The sequence below is a fragment of the Lissotriton helveticus genome, chromosome 7 (genome assembly GCF_964261635.1).
Source record: "Lissotriton helveticus chromosome 7, aLisHel1.1, whole genome shotgun sequence".
NCBI classification, from domain to species: Eukaryota; Metazoa; Chordata; class Amphibia; order Caudata; family Salamandridae; genus Lissotriton; species Lissotriton helveticus.
This window is the reverse complement of record NC_136068.1, coordinates 44,900,466-44,920,175: the sequence shown is the minus strand read 5'-3', so window position 1 is coordinate 44,920,175 and position 19,710 is coordinate 44,900,466. Positions and strand designations below refer to the sequence as shown.

At 48.9% G+C, this 19,710-nt stretch overlaps 1 protein-coding gene across 8 annotated transcripts in view; it reads left to right on the top strand.

Moving 5' to 3' along the window:
• The window catches only part of DMRTC2 (DMRT like family C2), a 359,569-nt gene that overhangs the window by 97,739 nt on the left and 242,120 nt on the right, over window positions 1–19,710 (top strand). For 6 of the 8 annotated variants that reach the window (XM_078651358.1, XM_078651357.1, XM_078651361.1 and 3 more), the window contains exon 5: window positions 16,455–16,484. The exons of the other annotated variants lie outside the window; for them this stretch is intronic. In XM_078651358.1, coding sequence (XP_078507484.1) covers window positions 16,455–16,484 — 30 coding nt within the window. The remainder of the gene's footprint in view (window positions 1–16,454; window positions 16,485–19,710) is intronic. 8 annotated transcript variants of the gene reach the window in all.

Here is a 19,710-nt window from a genome sequence, read left to right as displayed (position 1 = left end):
ATATTCTCTCTCATCCATTTTGTTTGAGAGTTTGTTCTACTGCAAATTTTGTCAGTAGTTCGAAAGGAATCTAGGATTGGCAGAGCGTTCGTGTACTCTGACCACCCATTTTCCTTGGTCCTGAAGAAAACCCGGCAACTTCCGTTAGCGGGTTGAAACATGTAGACCTTCAACACATAGATACACATGGTCATAACAAACTATAATTGTATCGCTCACACATTTTAATATTGTCCAGTAGTCTAGAAATAAACTTTATTCACCATAGTCATACCAGGACAATTTTTAACACTTTTTTTGCACCTTTCACACACAATAACCCGCTCCACTGTAGTTCAGGTGTCGAAGCACACCCTGATGGCATTCGGCTTTCAGGGTGGACCCCGATGATGAAGCATGTCACCAACTAGGTTGGTGAGTGAGGGGTTTATTATAATCCAAGAAGGACTTGCTTCTCATCCATTTTTGCCCACCCAGATCGCTCCTTCGAGCTTTTCCAGGTGATACTCCTCTTATGTTTATTGATATTTAGACTTGGGGACTAGGAGTACTCCCCTTTCACACTAGCTGTGAACGAATTCCCTTACTCTCTCTTGTGTTTATCTATGAGCCTCTGTTTCCCACCTCCTTTTACTGCTGTCAGAGCTTCCTATGTTCTATTTGTTACACATGCTTGCATGATTACACTCTGCTATGCTTAAAATGATATGTGTATTTTCAGTTTGCACTGTTATATGACTTATATGCTGACAAGCTTGACTACCATTGGCGTCTGCCTAGCACGGATATGTACTGCTAGCTACTCTGATGAAGGATTCAAAATTATTCTAATGGACCATACTCACCAATAGCCCATATACCAATATTATTAATAAGAATTCAGTCGGCAATGGAGAAAGTTCAATCGTTTATTCAATACAAATACAAGCCCTGGCAGGGGAGCCTCAGTCTACACGACCCTCGGAGGTGCGCAGAGGAGACTGACAACATACAAAAGGTACAAGGCATATATAAGTTTTACCCACACCACAGAGTCGCCTTACTAGGAAAGATACAACTTGTCAGTGAGCCAACAGGAATACCCATATAAGGCACAATTGATTGCAAATAGCCTAGGCCTTAGCTATTCCGGGGGCAGGTCAGTAAGGTGCCTCCCTGTTTATCTGTAGCCCAGGGAGTACAGGAACGGGCTCTGCTAGAATGTGCGCATCCCACAAGAAGGGCAGGCGTGACCTTGGGTTTCCCTGAGCTACGAGCTAACAAATGAAGTAGATGGCTAAGTCAGCCATCGCGGTTTCATACAGAAAGTGTGATCACGTGATTTCAGGGAAACAGTACTGGCACACAGAGAAACAAAACAAAATGGCTCCGGTCATATCAATAGGTTTAGGGAGCTAAAAGTAAATCATATGTTACTATATTAACACAACGAAATCTAATCATACGGTTATACAGTTATAAGGTTATATTGTATATATTAGGCCAATAACATGTGTTTATCGAATTTATATCCCAACAGACGGCCCTTTTGGCCTACTATAGCCAATATAACTAAATTCATTCTACGAATACTCCCTCATCGATCTGCATAAGATCTGAAACTTCCTTCTGAATCATCTGCTTTTCGGCTTTGGCCTGACAAGAAAAGTTTAAGGCAGACGTTATCCTTGTAGCACAGAAAGAACAGCAAGCCGGGCCACATTGGAGACACAGACAGCAAGTAATGACTCCAAAAGCTCCAGCAAGCACCATAAATATTTTCCAACCCCAAGTAGCTAAGAGACCCCAAAACCAACAACTAAGAAACCAGGTACCGTTGTCCACGTGTGCTTCGCTGGCTAATCGATGTAATTTCTGTATTGCAAGGTGAATGGTAGGGGCCGAATCAGGAATAAACACACAGCAAGAGCTGCCGATCACGCGACAGGCTCCGCCCCTATCTGCGAGGATGACGTCAAGAACCATCCGGTTCTGAAGCGAAACAAGCCTCGTCGCCTGAAGCTCCACAGTAATGTTGGTTAGGATCCCAGTTGTGGTCTGAACCACGTTCTCCACTATTCTAGACAAACGTCTTATACTACGGCTATTGAATATAGGTCCCCAAAAAGGAGTGAGACCTTTAGCAAAATCCTCGAATTGCTGCAGGGAGGTATCTGTCTGGTCGGTACTCTCAGTATCAAAACTCCTAGTGTGTCGGTTAGCCACTATCTCCCTACGAACCAATTGATGTGTTCTGTGGCAATTAGGTGGGGCAATATAAACTGGAGGATAGAGGAATGAGAGATAACAACGCCCTGCCCATCCCCTTGGGAGCCAAGTGTACGCGTTCTCACCACACACAAAATATACATCGGGTGGGGTAATCATAGGTGGAGTACTATATACCTGCAGGGTGTAAGTGTAATTACATTTACTTTTCCCTACCTTAACATGACCCCGTCCTTGTATGCAAAAAGGGGAGGTGGTATTAATAATAGGGATCGGCAAAGCTTTGTCATTCGTGACATTTTGTTCTTTAAAATGCTGAAAATACATAGTTTAATTGAAAAGTTCAAAATCCTGCATTTCCTCTTGTAACCAAGTCATATTTTTATAATCTGTATATACATTCATGCAAGCATTTGGATCCAGGGATCCCTCTCCTCCATTTCCCTCGGCATCAAATCCTTGATGCTGTTCAATATACTTCAAAATGGCCTCATAATCTCTTTCTGTATATATCTTAGGTTCAGCTACATAATGAGAATACATCAATGATAATAATTGGAACCAGGCTTCACAGCTAGCTAAGTAAGATAACGGTAGGGAAATGAATAGTTCATACTGATGCATTACTGAGGGAAGTAAACCACAGACCCAACAATTTGTCTTGTTTGCGGTACTGTGGGTTTGATGAAACATTTCAATGAAAGCATGTTTCACATAAGTTTCTCTATGTCTCGCCTTATGAGGGGGCAAAGAATAAAAGAGGTGTTCCTCTGGGGCAGCAGTAGTTCCTAACAGTTTCTGTACAGGGTGCTGAAATTCTAAATATGCGAATACACACATCAAAATCACTGTGATTATAACAATGAAAGCAACGAATGCCACCTTCACTCTGGTGGACCATCCGGAAAACAAATACATATTATCAATATATCATCGAGGAGCCAGTGGCCTTTCATCCTCCATTGCAAATCGAGCAAAAGGAAACATGCTCTCTAAAAGTCCAAATCTAACTCGGTCCCTTACTATAAGTCCAAAACTAACTTTGCATCCACAAAGCACGCACGCCACCAGAGGGGTTCTTCTTCCCTGTGTCCGTTTAGAGCCTCACAGTTAGACTCCTATCGTTCATCAAAAAAGAAACAACTTTCCTCCTCCAAGAGAACGACCGCAGCCCTTAACTCAGTCTTTCTTTCTGAACAGAGCTATTTAACACAGTGTTCCAAGCTCTCAACGTGTTCAGTCCAGTGTCTCGCTCAGTATCCCAGTAGATCTATCCGATGTTCCTCAACTCAAGTCTTTGTCTAACTCCTACCATTAGAATCTGGGGTACCGTGCTGTCTTCGGGGCCGCAGGTCGTATTTACTGCGACCAGGCTGCTCCTGGTCAGAAAACAACTCTGTTGCAAGGGCATCTGAGGCATTCGAACCTTGAGATGCACCAGAAACAGCAGCCTCCGCTGGTTGAGCCGACGCCCTTTCACTTGGGGGCAACACTTCACTCGGCTGCCCCTTTTCCTGGGCGTCTGAAAAGGGCACAAAGCTTTCAAGCAACTCTCCTTCTTGGCTCGGAACTCCTTCGCAGTTTTGCAAATCAAAGGGCAAAGGTAGCGGCAGGCGTTTCAGATGACTGATGTGGATCCAGTGTTTTCTCCCATGCACTTTCACCGCCGACCTCGTTGCCAGGATTACTTGATAAGGGTCGGACCACTTTGGTTCCAAACTCGATTTCCGTTGATAGTTTTTCACCAGAACCCACTGACCCGGTTCCAACCGATGTCCAGGATCCTCTGGTAGCGGCCGCAATGTGTCTGATACCTGTTGATGAATAGAACGCAGATCTTTAGTCAAAACATACAAATAATCTGTCATCAAAGGATAATCAATATCTCTAAAAGATCTGGGTCTGGGGACTCCCCACACATTGGCAGGACGGCCAAAAATTACTTCATAAGGTGATAGACCAGTTCTAGTGTGGGGGGTTGTTCTCAGAGACAATAATGCTAAAGGGAGTGCGTCAGGCCACTTTAATCCAGTGCTTGCGCAAATTTTGGCCATTTTCAATTTCAAAATGCCGTTATATTTTTCAACCAGACCAGCCGACTGGGGATGTCTGGCTGCATGGAACTTTTGTTTAATCTGTAAACCATCACAGACACTTTGAACCAACAAAGAATTAAAATGGGTCCCGTTATCGGACCAGATAATCCGAGGCAAACAATAGCGTGGGAAATATTCCTTAACCAAGGCTTTGGCAGTTGCAACTGCAGTGGCTTCTTTGGTGGGGTAGGCTTCAACCCATTTACTGAAAGCGCAGACCACCACCAACACATATTTCAGATTATTGACTCGCTCCATTTGTATGTAATCAAGTTGTATTACTTCAAAGGGGAGAGATGGCGGTGCAAAATTTCCACTCAGGACAGATTCTCTACCCCCAGGGTTGTAACGCAAACACACAGGGCAATATTTAACTACATGTGCTGCAGTCTTGGGAATGTTTGGGTTATTCCAGACTGGGTCCAATACGGCACAAATACCTTTTGCTCCTATGTGGGCTGGGCCATGAGCCATGGCCACTACAGCATATACCAATGCATTAGGGAGTAACCATCGCTGCTTCTCAGTTCGATCTATCCAACATTCATTTTTATCTAAAGTCCCTACTGTAGGAGAGTGGGGTCTGCAATCCCATGGCCACCCCAGATTTTTGCTTTTTGCTTCACTGATTGACGACTTTCCCTGGCTGTGGGCCTGCTAATCAGCTGTTCTCTCTCTAAAAATACAACCATGTACCCTAGGTGCATTTACCAATTGGTACTGGGCCACCTTATCAGTCCCTATACAGTATACCTTAGGTATCCAGGGCATAGGTGTACCCAGGGCCTACCAGGGGCTGAAGCATGCATTGTGCCACCCCTGGCTGGCCATCTAAACAGACACAATTGGCTGCCTGACAGCTGGGGCAAGGTGGTGTAATCACCCTTTGCTATAGATATAGTCCCCTATATCTAAACCTAAAATGGACACATATATTCCTATCAGTCACTCCTAGAGAAGGCCTTATCAATCCTGAAGGCAGAGTGCTTGGGATTATGTGAGATGGTGCTCTGGCATGAGCTCAGCCCGTTTGCAGCTTGCGGAACCAAGTCCTAATAGCTGTTCCATGATAACGCTATACCATATACTCTTAAGTGCATTATAATCCTCGCGGTTAAATGCTAACTCTGGTATAACATTATCAAAACATGTCGAGTAAGGTGTCATACGAATTGGAATACTACCCCCTTGCCAATTCTGGCGACGGGTGTAGCATTCCACTCTTCTAGAGGGACACGACATGTATGTAACTGTGAACCCCGGTTAAAGTTAACTCGAGCCTCAGCATCACAAGATGGATGCTGCCACCACAGACACAAGTCTGACCTCCTGCTGCTGGGAGTCCTTCCAGCGAGGGAGGCTCAGACAAAGGGTTTCCTGCCTTGGGAGGTGCTAGCACCACCCCAGACAGGATTTTGTGTATTAGGTAGGCCAAGGCTGAAAGGAATGAGACATGCCTGGGGCACACAAGGTGCCCTGTGCATACACCGGTTCCAACCAGTTGCTGGGTCACTCCAGCCCCAGCTCTGGCGGGAAACCGGACAAAGGATAGGGGGTGTAACCACCCCCCTTCCTGGTCCCACCCAGGGGAGGGACCTGGTCGTAGTGCAGCCCCCTTTAGCTGAATAAAGATAGGAGCTGGTCCCATTCCCAGTTAGATTAATCTTGACAACTTCCACGAAGAAGCTCTTGACCTTCGACCTCCTGAACATCAGAAGACTGAAGAATCTCCCCTATGGTCAGGGAGTGACCATCCTGCTTCGCAGGCACCATCAAGCTCCTGTGCGGTTGCTGCAAGTCCTTCCTTCCCGGAATCCGACGACCCAGCTCAACGAGACCCGGACCTCCAGACCCCTCTGACCTCTACCCACATCCACAGCACAGCTGGGACCCGTGGGTGCGACGAGCAAGGTGGAGACGGCCATCTTGAAGAAACCTGCCCAGTGCTTCCAGCACGACCACCGAGGGACCCTCGAGTAAGTGCATCGGGGACTGAGAAGCCCCACACCGACACAGCACCTGCATCCAAGACCTGCCCCCCAGCCTCCATGAGATCTGCGTGGGGCCCTTTTGCCTGGTTGCTGCCTTCCCTGTTGTCTGGTCACTTGCCGGCTGGCTCGTGACCTCTGAGACCACGACCCGAAGATTTCAACACTGCTAGTCTGGTCCCCCAGACTGGCCCTTGCTTCCTTGTGAAAGAGAAGCACCCTGGACCCTCCTGGTCCGCACCAGACGCCATCTTTGTTCCACTGCGTGGCTTGCACTAGCCAAGGCCTGTTGACCCGATCGACGATCCAACACCGCCATCAGCAGCAGACTACGTGGGACAGCTCGTGCCTCCAGCCTGGTCGTAAAGAACAGCTCCTGGTCCGCGCAGCTACAGAGAGAGGCGACCCTTCCTTCCCCTGAACGCGGCGACAGCATCTGGTTCCCTCCTGGTTCCAGCACCGTCACTGGCTAGTGACCAAGACTCTGTCCCCTTCCCTTTCAGGACTTCTCCTTCCTAGTTCCATCCTTGGAACCACCGGACTCCTCCATCTGGCTGCCTGCCAGCAACTCTTTGTTTCAGGCATCACCGGGAGCAACGCAGCGAGCCCGACACCACTTCAGCCCTATGCACCCGCAGCCTGTGGGTTAGGTAACTAAAGCTTCTAGGTGCTGAAGTCAGTGTCCACTATCCTAGTGTCCAGGCCCACAGTTCTTTTCCCTCCATCCAGCCGGGTTCATCCGGAATCCGTAACTTTGTAAACTGTAGTATCCATAGACGTTGGTACGCATCCCGCGTGAGAGTTTCCACTCTGCACGTGAGTCCCGTGGGCCTTCTGCTCCTTACTTACCTAGTTCGTAGCGTAGTCCCCGCGATCCTCCAGCCTCTGGATCTCCTTACAGTACTTTCCTTCCTCGCATTCCATTGTTTTTAGTATATGGTTTGTCGTGCCCCTAAGGCACACGTGTAAATATTGTGCTAACTCGTATTTCCTTCTTAGTATTGTCATGTGCTTAGCCCTCTGATCTCATAAAGAGTTCACATGGTGTTGTTATTAATAAATATATTGTTTATTTTCATAACAACCTGTGTGGTGTCCTTTCATCTGGTATTCAAGGGGTTATATTGTGGTAAAACAGCTGGCTTCACATGCCAAAAGAGTTTAGCCTAAGACTGCTTTGTCCATGCTACCATTAGGATAGCTGGTCTATAAGGTTGACTTACAACCAATCACCATAAGGGTTATTTGGACTGATACAAGGTGATCACTAGAACTAGTGAGCATCATATATCAGGCCAACTTCTCACATTGGTGTGCAGCTGTTGGGATTTGAGCTTGCTGTTGTTTTTACCAAATATAATCTTGAGATGTCATTTGAAAGATGACATAAGGTACCATAGGTACATATAACACGCTTAGAAATACTCTGAGTTCTACTGAACCAGCTGTTGTAGTAGAAAGGGCCTAGCATACCCTGACTACAACTCTTAGCAAGGGATCAGTAGGAAAACCCATAGTGTAGGTAGGTGCATCACTTACACCTCACTAGAAAGCATGTCTACCCATGGAGAATCTTCAGAGACTCCCCTAGTGGTTAGTGACCCTCCGCAGGTCCTTTCCAGATATGCAGCTCTCAGTTTCCAGGAGATGAGACAATTGTGTACCTCCAGGAAATTGAAACAGGGTTCTAACCGTACCACTCCTTTTCTGTTAGGTCTCTTAGAGACATATGATGCTAGAAAAGCTTCTCATACAGATGGGAGCATGCCAGCCTTAGAGGGTACCCTTGGTGATCCTGACCTCCCTGAAACTGAGGAAGTAGAGGAGGAGGAGGATGAAGAGGATCTTTCTGGGGATGAGGCAGACAAAGGTCCTGAGCTAGTCAGCAGACTTACTAGGGCCAACTTAGACCTACATAGGGAAGGATCTGGGGGACCCCCAGTACTGACCCTAAGCAGGCCTAACTTTGGAGTTAGAAGAGATAAGTCTCATTCTAGGGACTCCAATAGATCTGTGCACTCTCATGCCTCTTCCCAGAGGAGAATGACTTCTCCCCAGAGGAGAATGACTTCCCCTCAGAGGAGAGAGCATTAAGCAAGGATGAAACAGGCTAATCTGAGGATCCAGAGGGAAAAACTTGCCCTTGCCAAGGAGAAGCTTGCCTTTGCTAGAGAGCAACAGTTGAGTGGGGTAGTCCCCACTGGTGGCAGCAATATCCCTAAGGATAAAGACAGGAGTTTTGATACTAGACACCTGAGTAAAATAGTGCCCCCCTTTAAACAAGGGGATGACATCCACAAATGGATGACTGCTTTGGAGAGGGCCTGCACTGTCCAGTGCATCCCCCAGAGTCAGTGGGCAGCTATATTGTGGCTCTCCTTTGAAGGTAAAGGTAGAGATAAGCTCCTCACTACTAGAGCTGAGGATGCTAACAATTACCAAGTCCTGAAGAATACACTGATTGATGGGTTTGGCTTAACAACTGAACAGTACAGGTTGCTGTTCAGAGACACCCAGAAAATTCAGTCTCAGGATTGGGCTGACTTTGTTGATTGTGCCACTAAGGCTTTTGAAGGCTGGTTACTGGGAAGTAAAGTTACTGATTACACAGGATTGTATAATCTAATTATGAGAGAACAAATCTTAAATATTTGTCAAAATCAGTTGTTGCATCAGCACCTTATTGACTCAGATCTGACCTCTCCCCAAGAATTGGGAAAGAAGGCAGACAGATGGGTCAGGACAAGGGTCAAGCAGCAGAACCAGAACCAGGGTGGTGGCCAGAAGAAAGCGGACCCCAAGGGTAATGAGAATAAGCAGAATGACCAGAAGTCTTCAACAGGGCCCCAACAATCTAAAGCGGGTGGGTCCCAGAATTCCCAAAAGAAGAAGAATAATGGTCAGAGGAAACCATGGTGCCAATACTGTAAAAGTAATACTCACTGGTTTAGTGAGTGCACCAAGAAAGGCCCAACTCCTACCACTACTGCCCCTAAGGCATCTCCACCCCCTAGTACAGTTAGTAGTGGTAGTAATCCTCCCAAGGCTATAGTGGGGTTAACCCTGGGAACTGAGGCGGGTTCTGACTTAGTCAGGATACCTACTCAGGCTGTTCTGTAGTAGGGGATCTCTGTGTATAGTCATAATCTAGTGAATAGTCCCGCCCATGTGCGTGGACCCCGGAGCAATCAAAAATAATCTCTTACAGTGTCAAAAGATGCAGAAATGCATAGACACTTAAGAGAGAATTTAAAGACAGATAATGCAGCCAAAAAAGGCTACACTGTCCAGTACTTCAACTAGAAATTCCACCACAAAATCCACAAAACAGCAAAGCCTGTACAGATTTCCCTTGCTTAACAGCAAAATCCCTCAGGAATGATAGAGAGAAGAACCTGGACAGACAAGCCCCATAGGCTGCCATTATGTGGCTTAAATAGGATACTGTGCCTTTAAGGAACCTTCCAGAACCTTCTCCCAGTATCCCAGAATGCATAGCAGGTCCAACTTAATTTCAGTTCTTTTTTCCGGCTCCTGCAAGCAGGACCCTGGAGCATTGAGCTCTCCCTTTTCAAGGGTTTTGTTGGTGTTTTTCACTGGATTCGATTTTTTTGTACTTTTAAAGTACTTTGGTGACTTTCTTCTTGGGTTCTGCACTCTTTTGTTGTCCATATTGCCAGCATTATTTGACAAATGCCCGGAGTGCTCCAGGAAGAAGGCCAAATCAGACCCCCATGAGGTCTGTATTCTCTGCCTTCCCTCTTCCCACATCCCTGAGGATTGTGTGATCTGTAGAGGCTTCTCTGGCAGGACCCTGAAGGACAGGCGGAAGATCAGACTTCAGGGACTTGAAGAAAGAAGATTGAAGGCTCGAGGTGGGTCTGGAGGGGCTTCTACTGCCCATGCTGTGGCCTCTGGGGGGCTCCCCAGGGGCAGGAAGTCCAGCTCACGCCCAAGCTCTCCGTCTGGGTCAGTTGCGATGACCACGACGTCGAGAGGAAGGTCCACGGCCAGTTCCCGGTCTCCCCAGGGCTCTGGGTTGAGAAAACGTCGTCCGTCGACGTCGAGGGACGTTTACAGGCCGCCGTCGAAGCCGGTGTCGATCTCCTCGTCGTCGCCGTCGGCGTCGAGTGGTCGACATCGGAGGACCCGGCGTCGGCGCTCGCCGTCGAGGCGACACCGCCGTTCGCCGTCGAAGTCATCGTCGTCGAGGGGATCCTCGTCGTCGAGGTCGCCGTCGAGACGGGAGAAGTCTCCGGCGCCGAAGATGTCGACGTCAAGACATTCAAAGAGATCGACGTCGAGGCGTTCCAAGAGGTCGACGTCGAGACGTACGAAGAGGTCGAGGTCCCCGTCGAGGCACCATCGCCCGTCGTCGAGATTTCGTGGTTCGTCCATCTGGTCGGGGTCGACGTCGAGACGTAGACACCGGTCGACGTCGAGGAGTGTGGAACGGTCGACGCCGAAAGGCCGCTCGACGTCGAAGGACCCACGGTCGTCGTCTGAGCACCGATCGTCGGCGTCAGGAGGTCGTAAGGCCAGGCCCAGGACTGTGGGGGGCTCCCCACAGTCCGGACGGGATGATGGTTCGCCGGGAACGGCATATTCCGAGGTATATACCCCGAAGAAGCCTTCTGCACCTCCTCCTCTGCCTCCTTTACCCAGGGGTCCACCTCCGAGGGCTCCGACCCCTCCTCCTCCGTTGCCTCCTTTGCCGGCTCCGCAGGCCCCGGTTCCGGTTACTCCCCCTCCCCCGGTTCCACCGAGAGCGGTGTCGATGCCCAAGTTTCCGACTCCGCCGAAGAAGACTCCTAAGTCGAAGCCTCCGAAGCCTAAGGCTTCCGAACCGGGGAGGCCGACGGAACGTCCCAGGCCCAAGAGATCGAGGTCTCGCTCGGGTAGAAGAGACAGATCTAGGAGTGGATGCGGATCTTCCTCGAGATCCAGGCATCGCCATAGGAGGCGTAGGTCCAGGTCACGTTCTGCCTCTGGGACCCGTTCTTACTCGCCTACGCTGTCTGATTCGCCGGAGACTAGAGTGTCTCCGATAGACGATATTGGCACATTCCAGGAGGTCCTCCTGCGAGGGGCGGCGAAGTTGGGGATCAAGGTTGAAGCGCCTACGCCTTCTACTTCTGTGATCTTTGAGACGTTACATAAGAAACACATGTCTCGCCCCCTACTGCCTTTGGTGCCAGGACTCCTCGAGCCGGCTGAACAGCTCTTCCTAACACCGGCAGTGGTGAAGTCCGTGCCTTCCAGGCTCCTCAAGAAATACAGAGCTCCAGACTCGGACCCAGCTTTCTTGAGAAAGGACCCGGTACCGGATTCAGTGATTGTGACGGCGGCTCGAAAGCTTCATGCCACCTCCCCTGCATCCACTGTGCCTCCGGATAAGGAGAGCCGCTGGATTGACTCTGCGGGACGGAAAGCGTGTGGTACGTCCTCCTCCTCGATGAAGGCCGCCAGTGACTCGGCGTTGTTGGGACGATACGACCGCGCACTGTGGGACTCTATGGAGCAGTTTGCGGACCTTGTTCCTCGAGACCGCAGAGAGGACTTCATGGAGATCGTCCAGGAGGGGATGCTGGTCTCTAACCAGGCCATCAGCGCCGCGACAGATATTTCCTTGCTGTCTGCGCATGGATACTGCCACGGGATTAATCAGAGGCGCCATGCTTGGCTCAGATTGACGTCACTTAAAGCGGAAGCGCAACAACGCGTGGCGAATCTTCCGTTTTCTGGAGACACCCTCTTCGGAAAACACGCTGATGACGAGATGGCCAGGATGAAGGCCGAGGCGGAGACCCTGACGGCGGTGGGCTTGGAGAAGCCCAAGGAAAAGAAACCCTACCGCCAGTTCCAACGGCGGTTCGGGTCACAAGGTCGTGGAAGGGGACAGTCTTCTGGGCAACATCAGCAGCAGCAACAACAGCAGCAGTACAGAAGACCCGTCCAGAAGCGTCAGAGGGGTAGAGGGACTCAGCAGTCCACTGCCGCGACCAAGGGCCCGGCCGGGTCTCGACCCTGAGCGGTTACTTCCCCCTCGTCCGTTACCCGCTTTGGTGGGGGGAAGCGTTCAATTTTTTCTGGCAGAGTGGAGAAAAATTACTCAGGACAAGTGGGTGCTGAATATTGTTTGCAATGGATACAGTCTTCGGTTCATCAGCCCGCCTCCATCGATCCCCCCGGTCAGCTCGCAGTACCAACTGCGCGAGCTCCAGGCGGAGGCAGACATCCTGCTAAGGAAAAGGGCGATAGAAGACGTACCTCCGTCTCAAAGAGGAAGAGGTCTTTACTCTCGGTTCTTTCTTGTCCGCAAGAAGGACAAGAACGAGTTCAGGCCTATTCTGGACTTGCGACAGGCAAACAAGTGGATTCGCAGAGAAAAGTTTCACATGCTGTCGTTGCATCAGATCTACCCTCAGCTGCAACGAGGAGATTGGATGTGTGCCATAGATCTACAGGATGCATACTTCCATGTGCCTATTGCATGCAAACACAGGAAGTTTCTGCGCTTTCAAGTCGGCACCAATCACTATCAGTACACGGTGCTTCCCTTCGGGCTGAAGTCTGCACCCAGGACATTTTCGAAATGCATGGCAGTGGTAGCGGCACACCTGAGGAAGAACAAGGTGTTTGTCTACCCGTACCTGGACGATTGGTTGATCAAGGCCTCCTCCTTCTCGGATGCTCAAGCACACTTCCAGAAGACGTGCGTTCTCTTGAACTAGCTGGGGTTGCACATCAACATGTCCAAGTCTGTCCCGACTCCGGTCCAGTGCATCCAGTACTTGGGAGCCTCCATCAACACGCAGTCAGCAAGCGTGTCTCCTTCGGAGGAGCGACGTTTATCACTCCTTCGGAAGGCTCAGGCTCTCATGTCTACTCCATCCACGACAGTGAGGACGGTGTCTTCTCTGCTGGGATCGATGGCCTCGTGTATCTTCCTGACGCCACATGCGCGGCTGCACATGAGACCGCTGCAGGAGTGCTTGGAGGATCAATGGGACCAGAGGAGAGGATCTTGGGACGACAAGATACGACTGTCTCTACATGCTCTTCAGTCTCTGAAGTGGTGGTGCTCGAAGGAGAATCTTCTCAGAGGGGTTCCCTTCCACAAGGACATTCCCACACAGAATATCGTGACGGATGCTTCTCTCCAGGGCTGGGGAGCGCACTCCGGAGACCTGCAGATTCAAGGGACGTGGTCCCAGACGGAGGCCACGTACCACATCAATTTCCTGGAACTCAGGGCTGTGCACTTGACGCTGAAGGCTTTTCACCCGTCCTTTCAGACCAACTCTCTGCTTGTTCAGACAGACAACACGACAACGATGTATTACCTCAACAAGCAGGGGGGCTCGAGATCGCGCACTCTGTCGCAGGAGGCGCAGGCGATCTGGCACTGGCTTCTGGCTCGAGGTCTGTCGATAACGGCCACCCACCTGCCAGGTGTGCAGAATGTTCAGGCAGACGAACTGAGCAGACTCATTCAGGAAAACCACGAATGGGTCATAAGCGACGAAGTTCTGGGAGAAGTCTTCGCAAGGTGGGGGACTCCAGACGTAGATCTGTTCGCCACCGCCGAAAACAGAAAATGCCGAGGCTTCGCCTCCAGGTACTACCAGCCGGGGACGCTGGGGAACGCGTTATGGATCAACTGGTCGAACAGCTTTCTGTACGCTTTTCCACCAATTCCCCTGATTCCGGCGGTTCTCATCAAGCTGTCCCAATCCAGGGCGAGAATGATTCTGATTGCCCCGGAATGGCCCAGACAGTGGTGGTTCACGGACCTGCTTCACCGGTCTCTCCTTCCTCACATGAAGCTGCCGTGCAGGCCGGACCTTCTCACGAAGTTCGGGGGGCGGATGGTGCACCCCAACCTCTCGTCTTTGAGTTTGGCGGCATGGCTCCTGAAATAGTGCAATATGGCCATCTGAATCTCCCAGAGGATTGTATGGACGTACTGAAGGAGGCTAAACGCCCTTCCACTAGGACTTCTTATGCTTACAAGTGGAAGAGGTTTTGCATCTGGTGCAAGTCTAAGAACTTTAACCCTACGACATGCAAGGAAGATGTCATCCTTCCATATCTACTGCATCTGGCGCAGTCGGGCCTTAATGTCCATTCCATTAAGGTTCATCTGGCTGCTTTGACTGCCTACAGGAAAGGCCCTTCACAGACTTCCTTCTTCCAGATCCCTGTGATCAAAGATTTTTTGGAAGGCTTGAAGAAAGTATTCCCTCCTGTCAGGCTTCCTTCGCCTTCGTGGGACTTGAATGTGGTGCTGTCCAGATTGATGAAGGAGCCTTTTGAACCTATTCATAAGGCTTCGTTGCAGCACCTGTCCTGGAAGGCGGCGTTCCTCGTGGCCATTACATCGGCCCGCAGGGTGAGTGAAATTCAGGCGTTGTGTTGCCAAGAACCTTATACTGTATTTCATGCTGCTAAGGTTGTTATGCGTACTCACCCTAAGTTTCTTCCCAAGGTTGTTTCTGATTTTCATATCAATCAGACTATCACTTTGCCTACGTTCTTTCAGAATCCGTCATCTCCAGCGGAAAGGTCTTTACATTCCCTGGATGTGAGGAGGGTGCTGAAGTTTTATCTTGATAAGACTAAAGATATTCGTAGGTCAGACCAATTGTTCATTAATTATGGCTCAGTCAGGACAGGTCTTGCTACCGCTAAACAGTCCATCTCGAGGTGGATTGTGTCCTGCATACAATTGTGTTACTGCAAAGCTAATAAGACCTTAGGGGGTAAACCTAAGGCTCATTCCACCAGAGGCAAAGCTGCCACGACAGCTATGCTTCGTAATGTTCCCTTTGCAGAGATCTGCAAGGCGGCCACTTGGAAGTCGGTCCATACCTTTGCTAAGCATTACTGCCTGGACACTGATGCCAGGGCAGACGCTCAGGTTGGGCAGGCTTCGCTGCGGAATTTGTTCGCACAATAGTGGCGTAATTTCATACTCTCCACCGCCGCTTGATGTGGGGACGGGCTTACCATTCTATTCACTAGATTATGACTATACACAGAGACCCCTACTACAGAAGGAGTAGTTTCTGTCCTGTAACTCCAGTTCTGTAGTAGGGGTATCTCTGTTATAGTCATAAACGCCCTCCCGCCTCCCCGGTGGAGATTTGTTCAGGTGCATAATGCTACAGGTCTGGCGTTTTTTACGCCTTCAAAAAGAACTGAAACTAAGTTGGACCTGCTATGCATTCTGGGATACTGGGAGAAGGTTCTGGAAGGTTCCTTAAAGGCACAGTATCCTATTTAAGCCACATAATGGCAGCCTATGGGGCTTGTCTGTCCAGGTTCTTCTCTCTATCATTCCTGAGGGATTTTGCTGTTAAGCAAGGGAAATCTGTACAGGCTTTGCTGTTTTGTGGATTTTGTGGTGGAATTTCTAGTTGAAGTACTGGACAGTGTAGCCTTTTTTGGCTGCATTATCTGTCTTTAAATTCTCTCTTAAGTGTCTATGCATTTCTGCATCTTTTGACACTGTAAGAGATTATTTTTGATTGCTCCGGGGTCCACGCACATGGGCGGGACTATTCACTAGATTATGACTATAACAGAGATACCCCTACTACAGAACTGGAGTTACAGGACAGAAACTACTCCTTGTTTCTACTGGGGACATGGATATGACCCCTACAATAAGTCCCAGTACTCTGGGCAAGTACAGGCAAACGCCTTTGATCAATGGAAAAATGGCTCAGGCCTACAGGGACACTTGTGCCAGTGTCACTATGGTGACACCAAACTTTGTGGACCCTGAACAGGTAATACTAGGTTCAGACTACCTGGTGACCAATGCTAGCAATGCCACTACCTCCCATAGTATGGCACTTGTTAATTCTCTAGAGCGTTGCCCTAATTTACCTGCGCTGTGGCCAGGTGAGGTGGGACTTTTCTCTCCTGTCAATTTGGTAAGTGAGCAGTCAATAGTCTTTGTTGCTGAGAACAGATGTGTATGATATATATAGTTGGAATACTACACGTCTGAAACTAAAAAAGTTGTATCTGCGTTAAGAAAAAATTTATTTCTAACACAGTGTTCTGTATTTAATTTTGTATGCACTTTGTTTGTTTCCCTTTATGTGTATCGTGTTATGAATGGATTCACTTCTTGGTTTTGACTACACAGCCAGGAGAAGGACGTTATCACTATACTCAGGTGATATGTATTTTTTCTTCTCATTTTGTTTTTTGGTTTAAGCAGTAGCGTGAATGGTCCTGACGAAGCAGCCAGATACCTTTTGGATCCTATAAGTCTGCAGAAACATGTCGACCCCCCATCTCCATTAGTGGTCATTTGTTTATACCACTACGCACTCATTTTATGCTTAGGGTAGAAGAGAATCCTAATAAAGTGTTTTTTGCTCTTCTATACCTAATTTTATAAGTACACTGCACCAGTTCACTTTCACTTTTCACTAATTGTAGCACTGCTTCTCAGTCACTTTAATACCTTTTTTGCTCACATTGTATACCACATGTAGGATTAGGCTTTCACCATCTGCCAATCCACTGTGGGTTCCAACATATTCAAGTGAGAAATAAGGATCCCAGATGATGAAGGGCGGATCCGAGTGGTGACTGATGGGAATCTTCTCATGAGTTATGGGGGACCCTATGTGTGATTTGCACAACACTTTGTAAGTTTATTGCCTTAGTTCTCCATTCAACACGTAAGGGTTACAACTTAGTTCATTTTTTTGTATTAGACTCCTTACTATCTCTTGTTGTACTAACTTGTTAATTTCTCCTGGGGAGGGGTAAATGGCCTCAAAAGGGTTGTTGTTAGTTCAGACCTCCCAGTGGACTGTCTTTTGGGCAATGATTTGGAATCCTCCTTATGGTCAGATGTGGAGTATAGGACTCATGTGGAAATGTTAGGTTTATCAGCACATGTCCTTGCTGTGACTAGGTCACAGGCCAAGAAATGCCCAGCTGAACTAGTGCTGGATCCTGGAAGAATGGACCAGACACTACCCAAGAGAAAGAGCAGTAGGGGTAAGGTTGACCCTTCCCCCCTGCCTCAGGTGGAGGATCAGCTCTCTCAGGAGACTGACCCCAAAACCCCAGAAGGAACTGTCCTAGAAGAGCTTGAGCCTGAACAGGTTGAGTTTCTTGGGACAGGGGGACCTTCCAGGGCAGACTTGAGGCAGGCACAGTTAGACTGTTCCTCTCTTGAACCCCTCAGACAGCAGGCTGCTGCTGAGGCTGCAGGGAATGCTACAGGTGCCCATAAGGTATATTGGGACGATGGACTCCTATACTCTGAGGCAAGAGACCCCAAGCCTGGTGCTACCAGGAGGCTGGTCATCCCCTTGTCTCTTAGAGGTTTCCTTCTCACCTTAGCCCATGAAATTCCCCTTGCAGGTCACTTAGGCCAGAACAAGACTTGGGACAGGCTTGCCCCACACTTTCACTGGCCTCATATGTCTGAAGACACAAAAGAGTTTTGTCGCTCATGTGTCACCTGTCAAGCCAGTGGCAAATCAGGTGGCACAACAAAGGCCCCCCTTATACCACTACCTGTGGTGGGGGTTCCCTTTGAAAGAGTGGGGATTGACATTTTTGGACCAATGGACCCCCCAACAGCATCTGGGCACAGATTTATACTGGTGGTAGTGGATCATGCCACCAGGTATCCAGAAGCTATTCCCCTTAGGACCACTACAGCTCCTGTTGTGGCCAGGGCCCTACTTGGAGTTTTCTCCAGAGTGGGGTTTCCTAAGGAGGTTGTCTCTGACAGAGGTGCAAACTTCATGTCAGGATACTTGACTGCTATGTGGAAGGAATGTGGTGTCAATTATAAATTCACCACACCCTATCACCCACAATGCAATGGGCTTGTTGAAAGATTCAACAAGACCCTCAAAGGGATGATAAAAGGGTTACCTGAAAAGCTTAGGCGAAGATGGGACATCCTTTTACCCTGCCTTCTGTTTGCTTACAGAGAGGTCCCACAGAAGGGGGTTGGTTACAGCCCTTTTGAGCTTTTGTTTGGACATCCTGTAAGAGAACCCCTATGTCTTGTGAAGGAAGGAAGGGAGTTACCTCTCAAAAAGCCTAAACTTGACATAGTGGACTATGTACTTGGTCTCCGCTCCAGGATGGCAGAGTACATGGAGAAGGCATCTAAAAACCTGGAGGCCAGCCAAGAACTTCAAAAAGCTTGGCACGACCAAAAGGCTGTCCTAACTGTTTACCATGCAGGACAGAAGGTGTGGGTGTTGGAGCCAGTGGCCCCAACAGCTCTACAAGACAAATGGTTTGGACCCCACATCATCATTGAGCAAAAGGGAGAAGTCACCTACTTGGTGGACATGGGAACTCCCAGGAGCCCTCACAGAGTACTTCATGTGAATAGGCTCAAAGCATTTGTTGACAGGGAGGACATGGGCTTGCTCATGGCCACAGATGAGGGGCAGGAGGAAGCGAGTGACCCTCTCCCAGACCTGCTCACTCAGAACCCTGATGATGGGTCAGTAGATGGTGTAGTCCTTTCTGACAGCCTCTCTGAGCATCAACAAAAGGATTGTAAGCAAGTCCTTCAATCCTTCAGACAAATGTTTTCTCTGACCCCCAGTCAGACAAACTGGTGCACACATGAGGTGGACACTGGAGACAGTCTGCCTATAAAGAGTAAAATCTACAGGCAACCTGACCACGTCAGAGACTGCATAAAGCAAGAAGTACAAAAGATGTTGGAATTGGGAGTCATTGAACCCTCAGAGAGCCCTTGGGCTAGTCCTGTAGTTCTAGTGCCTAAACCTCACACCCAAGATGGTAAGAGAGAGATGAGGTTTTGCGTAGACTACAGGGGTCTCAATGCTGTCACTAAGACAGATGCCCATCCAATACCTAGGGCAGATGAATGAACTGATAGACAAGTTGGCTTCTGCAACTTTCTTAAGTACATTTGACCTGACAGCTGGTTATTGGCAGATCAGGTTAGCTGAGGATGCCAGAGCCAAAACAGCATTTACGACCCCTGGAGGTCATTACCAGTTTGTGGTGATGCCCTTTGGTTTGAAGAATGCACCTGCCACTTTTCAAAGGTTGGTGAACCAAGTTCTCACTGGGTTGGATGACTTTTGTGCAGCATATCTAGATGATATTGCTGTCTTTAGCTCCACCTGGGAGGATCACCTGATCCACCTAAGGAAAGTTTTAGAGGCCCTGCAAAAGGCAGGCCTCACTATCAAGGCTACTAAGTGCCAGATAGGGCAGAGTCAAGTTGTATACTTGGGCCACCTTGTAGGTGGAGGCCAAGTTCAACCTCTGGAGAGCAAGATACAGGCCATAAAGGACTGGGCTCCTCCAACCACCCAGACACAGGTCAGAGCTTTCTTGGGCCTGTCTGGTTATTATAGGACATTTTTCAAAAATTA